Genomic DNA, 16,431 nt, shown 5'->3' with positions numbered 1-16,431 from the left:
TTCCATTGTGTGGATGTACTAGAATTGGTTTTATCCATTCATTTACTGTTGAATTTGAATTTGGGTGGGATTTGGCTATAACACCTCTGAACACCCATATTCAAGTCTTTGGTGTTCATGCTTTCCTTTCTTTTTGGCAAATATTATAAGTGGGGTGGTTGAGTTGCAGTATATGTTTAACTTATTAAGAAATTGCCAAACTGATCAGTTGCAATGGCTCACATTTATAATCCCAGCACTTGGGGAGGCTGAGGCAGGCAGATTGCTTGAGCCCAGGAGTTCAAGAACAGCCTATGCAACAGAGCAAGACCTCCTCTCTACAAAAATGAAAAACAAAAAATATTAGCCAGGCATGATGGTACATGCCTGTAGTCCTACCTACTTGGAAGCTGAGGTGGAAGCATCCTCTGAGCCCAGGAAGTTGAGGCTATGGTGAGCTGTGCCGTTGCACTCCGGCCTGGGAGACAAAAGTTAGATCCTGACACATACCACCACACACACACACACACACACACACACACACACACACACTCACACACACAATAAAGCGCCAAATTGATTTCCAAAGTAGTTGTACAATCTTATACCTCCACTACCAATGTATGAGCGTTTTAGTTGCTCTCTGTCCCCATCATAATTTGATATGGTCATTTAAAAGTTAACCACTGTGTTTTATGTTTTTTTGTGTTGTGTGTGTGTGTGTTCAATGGACTTTGGTTTAGCCACCTCTCGGCTGTATTTTCATCAAGAAGAAGCATATTCTTAGGTTTACAAGGAATAAAAACAAATTATTCCTGTTGTTTTAGTGATACTAATAGTGTTCCTTCTTAAAGTCCAAAGTGTTCTGGTTTGGATGATAAAATGTTTTCTCTGCTTCTAGCTTCAGTGGCCATGCCCCTAGGCTGTCCTTCCACAGTCACTCCACACATCAAGGCATTCTGCTCAACAAAGATTTTCTCTACTCTAAAAAATGTCCCCCTTTGTCTTAAACAATTTTTTTTCCCTCACCACAATAGGATTTCAGTGAATGGTGTAATGCAGCCTAGAGCTTGGGCAGGAGAGCATGGGAGGAAGGAGGGCATTCTGGCCAGAGAAGGGAGATCAATTTGCCTGAAAGTAAAGCCAACAAAGAAGATGGTGGAACCAAAGATGTAGGGAGTCAGATCATGCCATGGTGACATCATTTGGACTGGATGCAGCTATGCTTGAGGTAAGCTCTATTCCTTAACTTTTCCACAGGGAACCAGGAAATCCCCTTTTATGCCTAAGCTAGTTTGAATAATAAACACAGCTTGGGAATGTGCTTAGAAAGTCAGTAGTTTTGTCAAGCCTGGGCTGCTGCTAATTTCACAACTGAAGTACCTTCTGCCCGTGAGGTAACATTTTTGCTGACCCAGGCCCTGGAATGAAAGCAGATGCATTGGTCACATCGGTTGAGGATGAAACTTCAGAGTACACTAAATGGCCAGGGTCAAAGTATTCGACAATATCACCACATGATTCACTTAATCGAATACTCTAGCTCTGGGTATCCACTGTAATGCAGCACGCTCTTTAATCTTTAACTACATTGCCATTTAGCAGCGTGATCCAAAAACCGTTCGAGTTTTGGGAAGCAGCCTCCATTTCCCAATAGCATTTCTTTCCTTTGTAATGATTATATTTAATACTTACAGAACGCCTCCTTATTGACCCAGTACGCTGAATGCGCAAAGAAGCAACCCTATATTTGACCTATGTGAACATACAAGAGGTGTGTGACCTCTTCTAGGAGCACCGTGAGTCGCTGGCATTAGAGGACACCTCTCTGAGCAGATTGCCCTGGCCTTTGTCCCCATGGCCCAAAGACGGACGAAAAGCAGCTAGGCAAGTCTCGCCTCCTCTGGCGATGCTAAACAGCATCTACCCGGCACAACCAGTCCGGGGTCCTAGGCAGCAAGCCTGGTTCGGGAGCCTCAGAAGTGGACGGCCTCCCTGTGACCCGCCTCCGCCATCACGGTGCAGGCCCCGCCCCCTCGGTTCCGAAGTCCCGCCTCTGCGCTCTCGGGGCCCGCCCTCACGCCACAGCCCCGCCCCCATGCTCTCTGACTCGCTCTCCACCCCCCCCAGCGCCGTGGCCCCGCCCCCGCACGCCGTGGCCCCACCTCTCGCACTACAGGCCCCGCCCCCGCCCTCTCGGGCTCGGCTCCCCACCCCGTGCGCCAGGTCCCGCCCGGCGCTCCGGCCCCGCCCGCGCGTCCCCTCGGGAGTCCCGGGGAGGAGTGGCCGCGCGGAGGAGGCGTGGCCGTGGTGCCCGCGGAGGCGCGGAGGCGCGGGCGGCGCGGCCGAGACTTTGGCTTTGACACCGACTGCGAGCGGACGCCGCGGCGCTGGTGCTGGGTCTGGTCGTGCTCTGGCGGATCCCGCGCCCGAGTTGGGCGCCGGACGCTTTGCCCGGATAAACGCAGCTGCGGCGACGCCGCAAGTCCTGGTGCAGCCTTGGCGACCGGATTTCGCCACCGCTGCCGCCGCCTCCGAGCAGCCCTGCAGCTTCTGCCCGCTCTGATAGCGCGACGCTGAGAGTTTCTCCCGCAGAAAGCGCCGGGACACTCGGACCGAGGAGGCGTGGGAGGCTTCCCGGGGCCGGGCCGCTAACCACCAGGCGCGGGCTCCAGGGCTAGAGGCAGGGGCCCGCCGCCCCGGGCTGGGCACAGGTTTCTGAGCGGCAGGTGGAAGAAGGGACGTCCCGGTAGAGCGGCCAGAGGTGAGGCGCGGTGATCGGCGGCGGGTCGGACGGGGGTCGATAAACCCCTTCTCGGTGCTGGTACCGGCGAACACCGAGTTCCCAAGTTGAAGGTGGCGCTGAGTACCAGGCACGGAGCATGGAGGTTGGGAGGCTGAGCCCTCCGGTCTGCCCGAGCCCGGGTGGGGGTGACCGAAGTGGGGACATGACCCCAGCGTAGAGTTGAGAGACGCCCGGAGGAGAGCGTGAGGCTGATTAGGAGCGGTCTCTTCCCCAGAGAAGAAACTCATGGCCTTATTGGGCCTCAATGTGATTAAAAACAGGACGTCCACAGAGGAAAATCCATATGGGCTCAGCCTCACTGTATCTGCGTTTTCAGGGGTTCACAGTCAACCACTAACCCCGGACGTCTGGTTACTAAGTCTAGCACTAGGTCGGCAGTGCTAATGCAGATTGATTAATTCAGTCGATTTGTGTGTTCATTTCTTTTCCAGGTGGCCAAGTGAAAGGTGATTTTTGGACACTCGACATGGAAGATTTGGTGTTTATCTGTGGCAACCTCTTCAGTTCCTAAATCCCGCACCTTCCATTCTTTCTGAGCTTGAAAGGTCTACCGGGCTTCCTTCCTTGCCAGAGAGTTCTTCTGCAGTGGGGGAGCCTGCGTGGGCCTCCTGATCCTGGCCAACCATGGGGAGCACCCTGGGCTGCCACCGCTCCATCCCCAGGGACCCCTCGGACCTGTCCCATAGCCGCAAGTTCAGCGCAGCCTGCAACTTCAGCAACATCCTAGTGAACCAGGAGCGACTGAACATCAACACTGCCACGGAGGAGGAGCTGATGACTCTGCCTGGGGTGACACGTGCTGTGGCACGCAGCATCGTGGAGTACCGAGCGTATATCGGTGGCTTCAAGAAGGTGGAGGACCTGGCACTGGTCAGTGGTGTGGGCGCCACCAAGCTGGAGCAGGTCAAGTTTGAGATCTGTGTGAGCAGCAAGGGCAGCTCTGCACAGCACTCTCCTAGCTCCCTGCGGCGGGACTTGCTGGCTGAGCAGCAGCCTCACCACCTGGCCACCGCTGTGCCACTCACCCCACGTGTCAACATCAACACGGCCACTCCAGCTCAGCTCATGAGTGTGCGAGGCCTCTCAGAGAAGATGGCCCTCAGCATCGTGGACTTCCGCCGTGAGCATGGGCCCTTCCGCAGCATCGAGGACTTGGTAAGGATGGATGGCATCAATGCCGCCTTCCTGGACAGGATACGGCACCAGGTGTTTGCTGAGAGGTCCAGGCCCCCATCCACCCACACCAACGGGGGCCTGACCTTCACCGCCAAGCCTCATCCCAGCCCCACCTCGCTGAGCCTGCAGAGTGAAGACCTGGACCTGCCACCAGGGGGGCCCACGCAGATTATCTCCACTCGGCCTTCGGTAGAGGCCTTTGGAGGCACAAGGGATGGGCGGCCTGTGCTGAGGCTGGCCACCTGGAACTTGCAGGGCTGCTCGGTGGAGAAGGCCAACAACCCAGGGGTGCGAGAGGTGGTGTGCATGACACTCCTGGAAAACAGGTAAGGACAGGAACCACCAAGGGTGTTGGGTATGAAGGCAGCTTTTGTGTGGCCTCATCGGTGGATGCAAATAAGTGGACTCTTTTGGGGGAAGAGAAGGGGCAAGAACATTTAATTAGTCATAAGGTCCCAGCCCCACCTAAGGGTGGGCTCTCTTTCTGTTCCAGAATTTTCTGGATACAGCATTTGGGTTTGTGGCCTCTGTCTTGAGTCTGATATACATGAGTTTGAGTCATACTTTTGGGGTAAGTGGAGGTTGTACTGGTGGTACTGTTTGGAGAATATTATTTGGTTCACAGGACTTCATAGGGTTTACACCAAATCAGGTATCCAGAGCCTGGGAACTGGTGCATGGTTTTGCATGTGAAAAAGAGCTAATTGGATTTCTTTTATTAATGGGAAGGAAAATCACATTTGTTTCATCAAATATGCCTATTTCTGTGCACAAAATTGTCTTAAAGACCAGGTATTTGCAAACACATACACTGTCTATATTTACCAAAATGTGGTGAATGAATCATTCTCCAGTCTTTTTCCTTATTTAACCTGAAGTCAGTTTTCAGTCCCATAAATGCAATCCCAAATGTTTATAACCTCTCCTGTCTTGTAGCCAGAAAGGGGCAAGCTGATGTGTGTGTATATTGGCCAGATTTTCCCATTTAAACCAAAGGAGATTTCAGGATTGGCTGTTATCACGGAATGTTTACATTATTCACAACACTGTTCTCAGTAGGAACTTCCTCCAACCCTCCCCATAACACAAAAATGATATTATTGTGGCATAACTCCTACTGTTAATAAAATTGTGTACTGTATAATGTAATCAGCTTTGGGAAGGAAAGAAATATTTGCCACTTTCAGGTCATAAGTGCTGTGATCCTGGTCTTGAGGAATTTTGCCCTGCCACCCACCAGGGGTACAGTGTTCCTGGCTACTCGTTGCTTTCCTTTGTACTGGGTTGTTGAGGCTGGTGGGCAGCAGTTTGGTGACCCTGGGCAGGAAATCACTGTGCGTGGTGGCAGATCACCGACATAAATTAGTGAGGAGAAAAGCAGGTCACAGCATTTCCCTGGCATTAACCCAGTGGCATGCTCTTGACACTGAGTAGGGAGGGACCCTGCACTGGGTCAGAGAACTGGACCAAGGAAGCTCTTGCATTCTCTACCCACACTGCTGTGGCCTCTATTTTGCATGCTAACTCACTTCTCTTGCAAAATCATCTTGTGCACAGGTGAGAGTTAGACTTAGCCCTGGAAGGTATTTATCAGGTATGGCTTGATAATTGTTCTCTTCATCTGTAGCAGCATGGGTGTATGAATGGGAAAAGAGGAGGGGAGAGGAAGGGAGGGGCACAGCTATTTAATTCCTATTATGAGTTTTCTAAATGGCTCCATTTGGAAGGAGGACTGTGGATTAGGATCCGAAGTTGTTCCAGTGGGACTGACCGACAGGGCAGCCCTTTCCTGTTTACTATGTTAGTAGTCTTTCAGGTGTGGTCCCCTGAAGCAGCAATGGCAGCTACTGACTGGGGAACTCTGGGTTTCTGTGTTTTAACACACCCTCCAGGTGGTTCTGAAGCATGCTAAATTTTGAGAGCCATTGTACTAAGTATTAAGTATCAGTTGATGAACTGCCCCTCTGGGTTGGCCTTCCATAGCCATGGGTTCCAGATTCATGAATTCAGCTAACTATGGATCTAAAATATTTGGAAAATAAAAGGGAATCGGCCAGGTGCAGTGGCTTCCAGCACTTTGGGAGGCTGAGGTGAGAGGATTACTTCAGCCCAGCAGTTCAAGAGCCAGCCTAGGCAATGTAGCAAGATACTGTCTCTACCAAAAAAAAAAAAAAAAATAGTCCAGCTACTCTGGAGACTGAGGCAGAAGGATCACCTAAGCTCAGAAGGTTGAGGCTGCAGTGAGCTGTGATGGTGCCACTGCATTCCAGTCTGGGCAGCAAAGTGAGACCCCCAACTCAAAAAAAAAAGATGGTTGCATCTGTACCAAACATGTACAGACTTTTTTCATGTTATTTTTCCTTAAACAATACAGTAATGATTTATATAGCATTTACATTGTATTAGCCATCCTGAGTAATCTAGAGATGATTTAAAGTATACAGGAGGATGTGCCCAGGTTAGATGCAAACACTACGTCATTTTATATCAGGGACTTGAACATTCAAGGATTTTGGTGTCACAGGGTTCCTGGAACCAATCCCCCATGAATGCCAAGGAACAACTGTACTTTTTTCCCTTTGTCTTGATCATCTTTCTAGTTATTCAGCCCTACGATGCTTTTTCTGGTCAGTGCTATAAGGGCTTATTCAGTTTCTAGGATATGTGAATGTGAAGAATAGAAAATGGGAGAGTGAGCACAGACAGTCTGCCTGAGAGTTGCTTCTACTCCGCAGCTTTCTGAGCAAGCTTGCTAGCAACTCTTGTCAGTGTGGAATGTTAGGGCTGTCCTGCTTTGGATTTCCTAGAGCGATGATTTGTTGAAGATATTGAACTACTGTCTTCAGGTGAGGGTGCAGGTAAAGCTTACCCCAAATCCACTAGGGTGTGGAAGGGAGTACCAGTAAGAGGCTGAAAATGTGGCCTGTACCTCTATCACATGCTCACACGTGGCCATATGTGTTGTCCTGTGAGTGGGTGGTTCCTTTTGCCTGGTCACAAGATTCAGTGTCCTGACACTCCTAGCACATTGCTGGTGTCTGGTAAACATGAAATAATAGGCTTAGGTCCTGATCCCCTGCAGAGCTGCAGTGGGTGCTTTTGCCTGTGTGACTGTCCTAGGGAACCAGAAGCTGTCACAGAGTGGATCTCGTGTCCTTAATGTCAGCAGTACCCGTTCTCCAAGAGCTACGTGTTCATCCTGATTCATGGAAACCTCTCACATTCCATTTGTTCTTTGTATTAATAAGAGGAAATACATTTATTAAGCAAGAATGGGTGCAGGTAATTTTCCGGGTGGCTCTTATTTGCATCCACGTATACTGGGAAGCAGATAATGCTTGCTTCTGTTAATGATTCTTCCTCCTGGGGTGAGGAAACTAAAACCAAAGAAGTTAAATGACTTGTCTTCATCACACTGATCATTAGTGACTCAGCCAGTACGGGGACCCAGACCTTCTGACGTTAGACCCATGCTCCCTGTGAGAGTGGGGCTGTGTTTTGTAAGAATAGCACCTTTATCCTGCCTCATGGTAGGTGCCCACCTCTGCCTCATCAAGGGCACTTGCCAAACTATGTGCCAGTCACAGTTTCTTAAATTAAATCCATTGCAAAGTCATTTTTTTTTTTTTTTGAGTTGGAGTCTCACTCGGTTGCCCAGACTGGAGTGCAGTGGCCGCTCCCGGCCACCGCAGCCTCGCCTGCTGGGCTCCGGCAATCCTTCCGCCTCAGCCTTCCGAGTAGCTGGAATTACAGGCGCGTGCTAGCACGCCCGGCTGATTTTTTGATTTATTGTAGAGATGAGGTCTCGCTGCCCAGGCGGGTCTCGAACCTGTGGGCTCAGGCAATCCACTCACTTTAACCTCCCAAAGGCGCAGGATTACAGGTTGAGCCACCGAGCCCGGCATGCAAAGGCATTTTAAAGATAACATTGGGCAAAGGGAATAGCTTCTTCTTTTGCAAAGGAAGTAGCTGGCTCTTTGTTTTCCCTTCTGTGAGTTTACTCTAGTTGACGTGGTACTGGTGTGGGATGGGACTTAGAATCTTTTCTTGCCCTGAGATGCTGCTGCCTGGGTGGAGGAGCTTGTATGAGCTATAAGAACCTGTGCTTCCCATGTGAGACCTGAGGTAGGACAGCATAGTTAGATAATCATATAGTAACCAGGAACCTTCAGGGCTGCCATGCTGGTGGCATAGAACTGACAGATTTCATTAGATTATTTTGCCAAATCTCAGTCTTAGGCAGTGTTTTTTCTTGCTCAGTATTTATGGAGCAATACTAAAAGACAAATGTTTCTGCTAAATATGCTTGCAAAATTTGGTGACATTCCACATCTGGAATGAAGATCGGTTAATTTTTAATTTGTATTTATTTCTTGCAGGGAGTCATTCTCTTTTGAAAAGTCCCTTTGGTTACTGAAAGTATAAACCCTGAGGGAGCTGACAGATAATCTCCAAAAGAAATAAGGAGATTTAACATCCCATTTGCTCATTTTCCCCATGGCCTACATCAGAAGGGGACTTGAGCGTCAAAATCTTTAGCCCTATAATGGCTTAAATCTGTTTTTTCTTGCCACATGTCTACGGTATCAAAGCACAAGGTGGATTAGTGCCTAGCAACACGCACTGACTGTAAAAAAGGAGATTTTGTTAGTAGGATCAATATAGACATAACCCATCTTGTCATTTGATCCATTCATTGAAAAATATGTGTTGAATGCCTGCTGTGTGCATGTATAAGCTAAATTCGGGAATCAGCTTGGCCTCGTTACTTAGCAGAGTTAAGTAAATGTAGATTAGTTTGGATGGCTCAGCATCAAAACAGTCTGGTAAATCCAGATTTTTTGGGCAATTCACAGTGCATGATTGAGATGTGGTTATATTTTTCTCGTATGAGCAGTAGACCTGTCCTTGGAGATTGAAAGGTGGGCGGATGCAGCCAGGCATAACATCTGCGGACAAAATGCGCGGCAGTCCTTTTAAAGTAGAGATTGCGAATCTGTTTTGACAGCTGTGGAAACTGAGGCTCCAAGAGATTAAATAGCATCTGTATGACCTTCGGAATGTAGAAGTTGAAGTCAGGAATTAAAGCCAGGCATTTGTCTGATTTCAAAGCAGAGGGATTGGGTGTGTCTTTTCCCAAACTCCATGTCCTTCCTCTGCCTGCCACTCCCAGCCCACCCATGCTTCCTCTCTGGCCTGGGTCCTTGGCTGACCAGGTATCAGGGCCTTGGGGAGAAGTGGGGCTTCACTTAGACCTCTGGGTCTTTGTTAGGGTTCTGGAGGCCTTTGCTTCCCTCCTGTTTTTGTTCCTCCAAAGGATGGGCCTTGTGGCCAGAGGTCGAGCCAATCCAGAGGGTATCAGGACTCCTCTGCCCAGCCCCTCAAGTGTGAGACTGAGACCTTGGGCCTGACTCCAAGGCTGAGTTCTGGTTTTCTGAGCCTAGGAGCTCTGGGTTGTTCCCAGAGAGAAAGATGGTTGGTAGTAAAACTGTTGTGGATTCAGAAGACAGTGTGAATGAAGGGAAGCCCCCAGGGCAGGCACAACTCGGGCCATTTCACTAAAGGGAAAAGTGTTACTTGTGTTTTTCAAGAAAGTTGGGCCCATTTTGGGTCTGATTTCAAGGTTTTTTGGGGGGGTTGATAGTATTGATTCTCCCAAAGGATATCCATCCCTTTCTTATTCATCCATTCTTTCATCCACTCATTCAGTCAATCAACAGATATATTTGGAGCTCTTACCAGGTAGCAGGTTTAGTGTCAGACTGTGGTAATAAAGTGGAGCATAAGTCAGATTCCCTGCTCTTGTGGAGCTTCTGCTCTAGATGGGGAGACAACCAGGCCAACACACAAATAATTACAGGTAGTGGTGAATGCTGAGGATGATGGAGGTGTGTTGGAGAGAAATCTGTTTCGATAGATGGAGGCCAAGGAAGGCCTCAGCCAAAAGCAGGAGGATGAGAAGCGCCAGGCGTGGAAAAAGTGGGAGGAAGAGTGCTCCTTAGAAGAATCGGCAAGGGCAGAGGCCCTGGGAGCACCCTTCCAGGTGAAAGGCTGGCTGTTCCCAGAGTGGCAGTGGGTGGGGCTGCAGAGCCAGGCAGGGGTGAGGCCGGCAAGGCTTTTCCTTTAACAGCAGAAAGGCCACAGAGGGTTAAAGCAGAGGCTGATGAAAGGATCTCTTACTGGATGATATGGCTGCTGAGAGGCCGCCTGGAGTGGTCCTCGGCGTTGAGTGAAGAAGCTATTGCAAGACTCAGGCTAGAGGAGACAGTGTCTGGGGAGATAGGGAAATTGGTGGAGACAAGGGGCCTTTTAGTGGTAAAGAACTGGCAAGACTTAACTATGTTTTGGACAATGTGAGGATTCAGCAGGTGGTTTGTTTGAATGCTCTGTGATTCCTGGAAGACAGGCATAGAGGCATGGAAGGAATCCTGGGGCTGACATGTGTGCTACTGCATCATTCAACATGATGCAAGCTTGCTCACCTCACCCTTTTCCTCTGCTTCTGTTGTGCTCTGTATGGGTGTGGCATCTCGGGTCTATAGCAGATGGAGTAAGATGCCTTGATCTGCCCTCTGCACAGATGGGGCATCTGACAAGGCTATGAATGCTCTTTAGCATCAATGACAAATAGAACCAGGCATACTTTGGGAACCTGAGGTAACTATTTCTGTCAGGAGCTGTTCACAGAAATTCAGTTCAGCATTGAACACCCACTTTGTGCTTGCTACCTCATGAGGTCAGAGGCACAGGGAGACCTCTCCCTGTGGTCAGGGAGCTCACCATCTTGCACCATTTGGCAGGTACTTACTAGGACAGTGTGGTATGAGGAAGTGAAGCTTCCTAAGGGACCTGAGTACACATTTGGTAGCTATCATCTTGACTCTGCAGATATGTGGAGACCTCAACATCAGGGGATGGATGAAGGGAGGTTGGGGTCTGGGAGGACATGTTTTGAGAGGAAGGAGTGTAGAGACATAGTGACAAGTCAGCAATCCCCACCCGCCCTCATACACACACACATGCCACTGAGGAGTGGGAGGTCCTAGCTCAGCCCTCCACTCAGGCTTATGAGCTGAAATACTCAACAACATGGCAGACTCCTGTATGAGGCACCTTGCAGTGAGAGCACCTGGTATGTAAATATCTCGCTTAGGAAGTGGCGAGGTGTGTGTTATTCCACACACCTATTTTATTTCAAAAGTACCTTACCTTACAGAGGATTTTATCCTAGAATTCTCTGCCAGTAACATATAAAATGATGCATTTCACTGAAGTTTGATCTGTTCATTCTAGACATCCTGATCTGTGTGTGGTAATGCCCAGGTGGAATTCCACACCGATGACACCTCACATCAAAACATCTAGGAGATGCCACAAAAATGTCCTGCTCTACCTGACAGGCTGCTAGTCCTCAACAAATATTTAGGAATCTTAGCAGCTTCCTGACCCTATTCCTTATGACTGTACCCAGGCCTGGTTGTGAACCACAGTTCTTATATAATGTCTTGATTGACAGCTCTCAGACAGCTGGACTCCTGCGGCTAAGAACCCTGGGAAGTGTGCTCAGAATAAACAATTCATTACAAAGAAAGGTCCTGAGTCCTTCTTCCTAACTCCTGCATAAAGAAACCCTGGTTTTCTTTACTGACTTCAGTTCTCCAACTAATGTTGATTTGTTGTTTGTTCTCAAGGAGCCCCTGTTTCCTGTGAATTCTATTTTTGTTCAGCCATTACCTGATTAAGCTGTTAAGCTGGGCCTTCTATTGTTTGAACTGGAGGCTGCTGTATACTTGTGAAACATAGTGCTTTGCCGAGAGAGAATGTTGTTTCAGTTGCCACATGTAAAGTTGCATGCATTTTGGATGTTCTAGGGATGTGCAGTCTTGTTTGCTCACCCCGAAACTGGAGGGTAAAATTGATACTTTGTCTTTCTCAGCTTGGCCTAGAAGAGGGAGAGGTATCAGGCAGATTGTAGTTGTCATTGTTTTTAATATTGATCTAATACTCTGTTAAAAAACACTTCTCCAGAATATGTTTTTTATTAAGAAAATTTAATATGACTTACACTTTTTAAAAAAAGCAGTCTCTGTTGTCTTAAACAGGGAAAAAGTAAATATTTGAGTGGCCTCAAAGTACCAAAGTTGGCATTAGGCCTTGCTGTTAACTGCCAGTGGTCTTGGGACTCCTTCCTTCCTTTTTGGTGGGCAGCCTCTGTGGCTTCAGATCACTGTGTCATTTTACTGGTCAGTTTTTTGTTGTTGTTGTTGTTGTTTTGTCAAAGTGATTCTCAGACTTCTAAAGTTTTAATTTGAGGATTCATTTTATTTTATTTTATTTTAAAGCAGAATTTATTGAGAGGACAGAAAAACTCCCACAGTGGCAGAGGACCCGAGGAGGTTGCCCAAGGTTTCTTTTTTAAAAATTTTTATTTAAAATTGTGAGGTACAATTCAGGGCTAGGTATACAAATATTCACCATGCAGGTACCTTTATCGATGAGGTGTGGCCCCCCCTCCCACAGGCAGATATCAACTACTGTCAATCCCATCTCTCCACACTCTCCTCAGCCCCCTCCCTGTAGTTTCTCACCACTTTCAATTCTTTTCTTATAGTAATACGGTAGTTGTTCAAGGTCCACTTATGAGTGCGAACATGTGATACTCAGTTTTTTGTTTCTGTGAGAGATCACTCAGTATTATAAACTCTAATTCTATCCAGGTTGCCGTAAAGTTCATGATTTTGTTCTTCTTTTTGGCTGTGTAGTATTCCATTGTGTATATGTACCACATTTTTTTTTAATCCAGTCCTCTTTTGATGGGCAGCATGGTTGGTTCCATGTTCTTGTTATTGTGAATAATGCTGCAATAAACATACTTGTGCAAGTGTCTTTTTTATAGAGTGACCTGAGTTCTTCCAGGTATATTCCCAGTAGGGGGATTGCAGGGTCATATGGAAGGTCAATTTTTAGAACTTTTAGGAATCGCCACACTGATTTCTACAGAGGCTGAACTAGTTTGCACTCCCACCAACAGTGTAGAAGTGTTCCCTTTTCGCCACATCCTCTCCAGCATCTGTTATTTTTTGAGTTATTGATGATGACAATTCTAACTGGAGTTAGGGGGTATCTCAGTGTAGTTTTAATTTGCATCTCCTTGATGACCAGTGAGGCCGAACATTTTTCATATATCTGTTGGCTGCCCTTATGTCTTCTTTTGAGAAGTGTCTATTCATATCTTTAGCCCACTTTGTAATAGAGCTGCTTGTTTTTTTATTTTCAGCACGTTTGAGTTCCTTGTAGATCCTTGTTGTTAGGCCTTTGTCAGCACATTTGAGTTCCTTTTAGATTCTTGTTGTTAGGCATGGAGTTGGCAAATATTTTTTCCCAGTCTGTAGTCTGTCTCCCTGCTCTTTTGATAGGATTCATTGTAAACAGCAGAATACTTCATGTTTCTCCCCACCTATCACCTGATGGTGGCTGGACTTTTAGTGTCCACTTGGTAGTAGTAGTTGTGCTGAGAACAAAAACAATGATAATTAACAGTCATTTCCTTGCGATGGCTCAGAGAAGCTGAGTAACTTTGCCCAGGGTCAGACAACTCTTAAGGGCTGGAGCTGGGATCACAATCCAAGCAGTTAGACTCCAAAATTGGATAATAAAAAGCTATTCTGAGGCCAGGCTCGGTGGCTCAGTCTGTAATCCCAGCACTTTGGGAGACCGAGGTGAGTGAATTGTCTGAGTCCATGGGTTCGAGACTACCCCCGGCAACTTGGTGAGACCTCGTCTCTACAATTAATAAAAAGTGAGTTGGGTGTGGTAGTGCACGCCGGTAGTTCTGGCTACTTGGAAGACTGAGGCGGAAGGATCGCCGGAGCCCTGCAGGTTAACGCTGGGGTGGTATGCCACTGCACACCATCCTGGGCGACAGAGTGAGACTCCAACTCAAAAATAAATAAATAAATGCTACTCTGAGTTCAGTCATACTTTTCAGCATATTTGTGATTTATTTATCACCCCAGCCTGCATGCTAGACTAGAGCTCTCTTAACAAAGTTGATTTGTGTTCCCAAGGTCCATGATCTTTCATGATTATAATGATATACAGGTTTATAGTCTAGGAGTAGTAGGCTATACATAGTCTAGGTGTGTTGAAGGCTCTGCCATCTAGGTCTGTGTAAGTACACTCTATGGTGTTTGCACAAGGATGACATTGCCTGACAATGCATTTCTCAGAATGTTTCCCCATTGTTAAGCTATGCCTCCTGACTGTAGTTATAAAGTCAAGAGTCTATTGATATATTGTTTCATTCCCCCCCCCCCAAAAGTCTCCTGGGACTTGTAGAAATTAAAAAGGTGAAGTCACTTAACACCTGCACCAGTCGACATTTTCTTTAGTGATACAGATGGACTGCTTAAGACCCATGAATAGCTGTGAACCGGGAGGGATTCACGAAGGGGGATGGGACTCGGTGGCTTATAAATACCTTTCCAAGTGTGTGACTCTACACTGTCTTTTTTCAAATAGTCTGAATTGAATTTTAAACTCGGATTTTTTGAAATGTTAAATACGTGTCCACACATGAAGCTGCACAAGAGACTGCATGTGACAATACAGTGTACGTGTGCCAGGCACCACTGTTTGGGGTTGATTTGTAATCTCGTGTTATGTTAGTTTGGATATGTCTCACATTTGCTGTAAAAATGCAAATGGTTGTTAGAGTTTCCACTTAGAAAAGAAGTTGCTTTTGTCTTTCAAACCTTGAGGTACATTTAATTGAAGAGCATCTGCAATTACAAGATGAATGCCCAAAGTGTTATGATTTGTAACTGTATCTGTGAAAATCAGGACTTTCTTACCGTTGGTCAACCAAAGCAAGATATGGAAATAAACTGGATGATTGAGAAATAAAACTATAGTACCACCCATAACCCCTGATTTCAAATACACTGCTGTGGTCTTTTGATTGATTGACTCTATTTGTAAAGGTTATATATTTAAATGTACACATTTTTTCAAAATTACAAAAGTCCTTTTCAACCCTGCAGCTTTTTTCACAGAGAGGGAAAATGATCCTTGTTTTCACCACATACCCTTGAATTCTGAGGAGTGAGAGTGGTTGTTCCTATAGTCGTCTGTTTAATAGGGCTGCCATAACAAAGCACTACAGACTGGATGGCTTAAACAGAAATATATTTCCTCACAGTTCTAGAGGCTGGAAGTCTGAGGTCAAGGTGTCAGCAGGGGTTTTGTTTTTTTTTTCCCCTGATTTCTCTCTCCCTGACTTATAGATGACTGTTGTCTCTCTGTGTCTTCACCTGGTCTTTCCTCTGTACCTGTCTGTATTCAAATCTCCTCATAAAAACACCATTCAGCCGGGCACAGTGGCTTATCCTGTAATCCCGCGCTTTGGGAGGCCAAGGTGAATGAATTGCCTGAGCCTGCGGGTTCGAGACCCGCCTGGGCAACTTGGCAAGACCTCATCTCTACAATAAATCAAAAAAACTAGCTGGGAGTGGTAGCACACACCTGTAGTTCTAGCTACTTGGAAGGCTGAGGCGGAAGGATCGCCGGAGCCCAGCAGGTCGAGGCTGCAGAGTGGCCGGGAGCGACCACTGCACTCCAGTCTGGGCGACTGAGTGAGACTCCAACTCAAAAAAAACCACCATTTATATTGGATTAGGGCCTCCCTAAAGGCCTCATTTTACCTTAGTTACCTCTTTAAAGACTGTCTCTAAATACAGTCACATTCTGAGGCACTGGGGGTTTGGGTTTCAACATATGAATTTGAGGGGACACAATTCAATTCATAACAAGGTGGTTTAAGAAAAATTATCCAGGAGTTTCCTTGGCTGTTTGGGAGGAACATGCTCCTCCGTTTTTCTCTGGAGAGATGACAATTTCAGGGTACTCTTTTCAAAGTTTACATGCTAAAGAATGCTGCATTCTAGTTCCTGGAGTGATACTCTGCTCTCACAAGAGGGAAGAGCTTCCTGCTAGGCCATGGTAGATACGGTCCAGCTCTTACGGACTGGGATTTGTCTCTCTTCTCATTCCCTCCTTCGAACTTGCCAGTTTGGGTTTTCTCCTGAAATTATGGCAGTGACCTGAAGTCCTCTACCCACCCCCACCCCCATCCCACATAGCAACCTTGGGTTGACCAAGTTCCTTATTTGTCCTTGGTTACAGGTCATATTGACACCCGAGTTTGCCAAACCCTGGGTACCAGTTTCACTTAGGGATTTAGTGCCGTTTAGAACTTAGTGTCCTGTAGAATTGCCATGGAAAGGTGTACTCAGAGTGACCACCATGAAGCCAGCTCACGTTGGGCTTTCCCTGACTTCTTTTGTTAAGCACCCCAGCGATAGATGCCCTTATCAGCATGTAATTTTAAGGGGTATGGAGTTTCTTTTTTTTTTTTGAGTTGGAGTCTCACTCTGTTGCCCAGACTGGAGTGCAGTGGCCGCTCCCGGCCA

The 16,431-nt window shown here is 47.1% G+C and overlaps 1 protein-coding gene across 1 annotated transcript in view; it reads left to right on the top strand.

Annotated features, from left to right (window-relative positions):
- The first annotated feature begins 3,245 nt into the window (after window positions 1-3,245).
- EEPD1 (endonuclease/exonuclease/phosphatase family domain containing 1) overlaps window positions 3,246-16,431 on the top strand; it is a 25,004-nt gene continuing 11,818 nt past the window's right edge. Inside the window, exon 1 of the mRNA XM_008057417.2 lies at window positions 3,246-4,287. Coding sequence (XP_008055608.2) covers window positions 3,410-4,287 — 878 coding nt within the window. The 5' untranslated portion in view covers window positions 3,246-3,409. The remainder of the gene's footprint in view (window positions 4,288-16,431) is intronic.

This window comes from Carlito syrichta, unplaced genomic scaffold, assembly GCF_000164805.1.
Source record: "Carlito syrichta isolate Samal-C Ts95f unplaced genomic scaffold, Tarsius_syrichta-2.0.1 Scaffold303008, whole genome shotgun sequence".
In the NCBI taxonomy this organism is placed as follows: domain Eukaryota; kingdom Metazoa; phylum Chordata; class Mammalia; order Primates; family Tarsiidae; genus Carlito; species Carlito syrichta.
The sequence above is the reverse complement of the archived record's forward strand: the minus strand, read 5'-3'. Positions and strand labels throughout refer to the sequence as shown.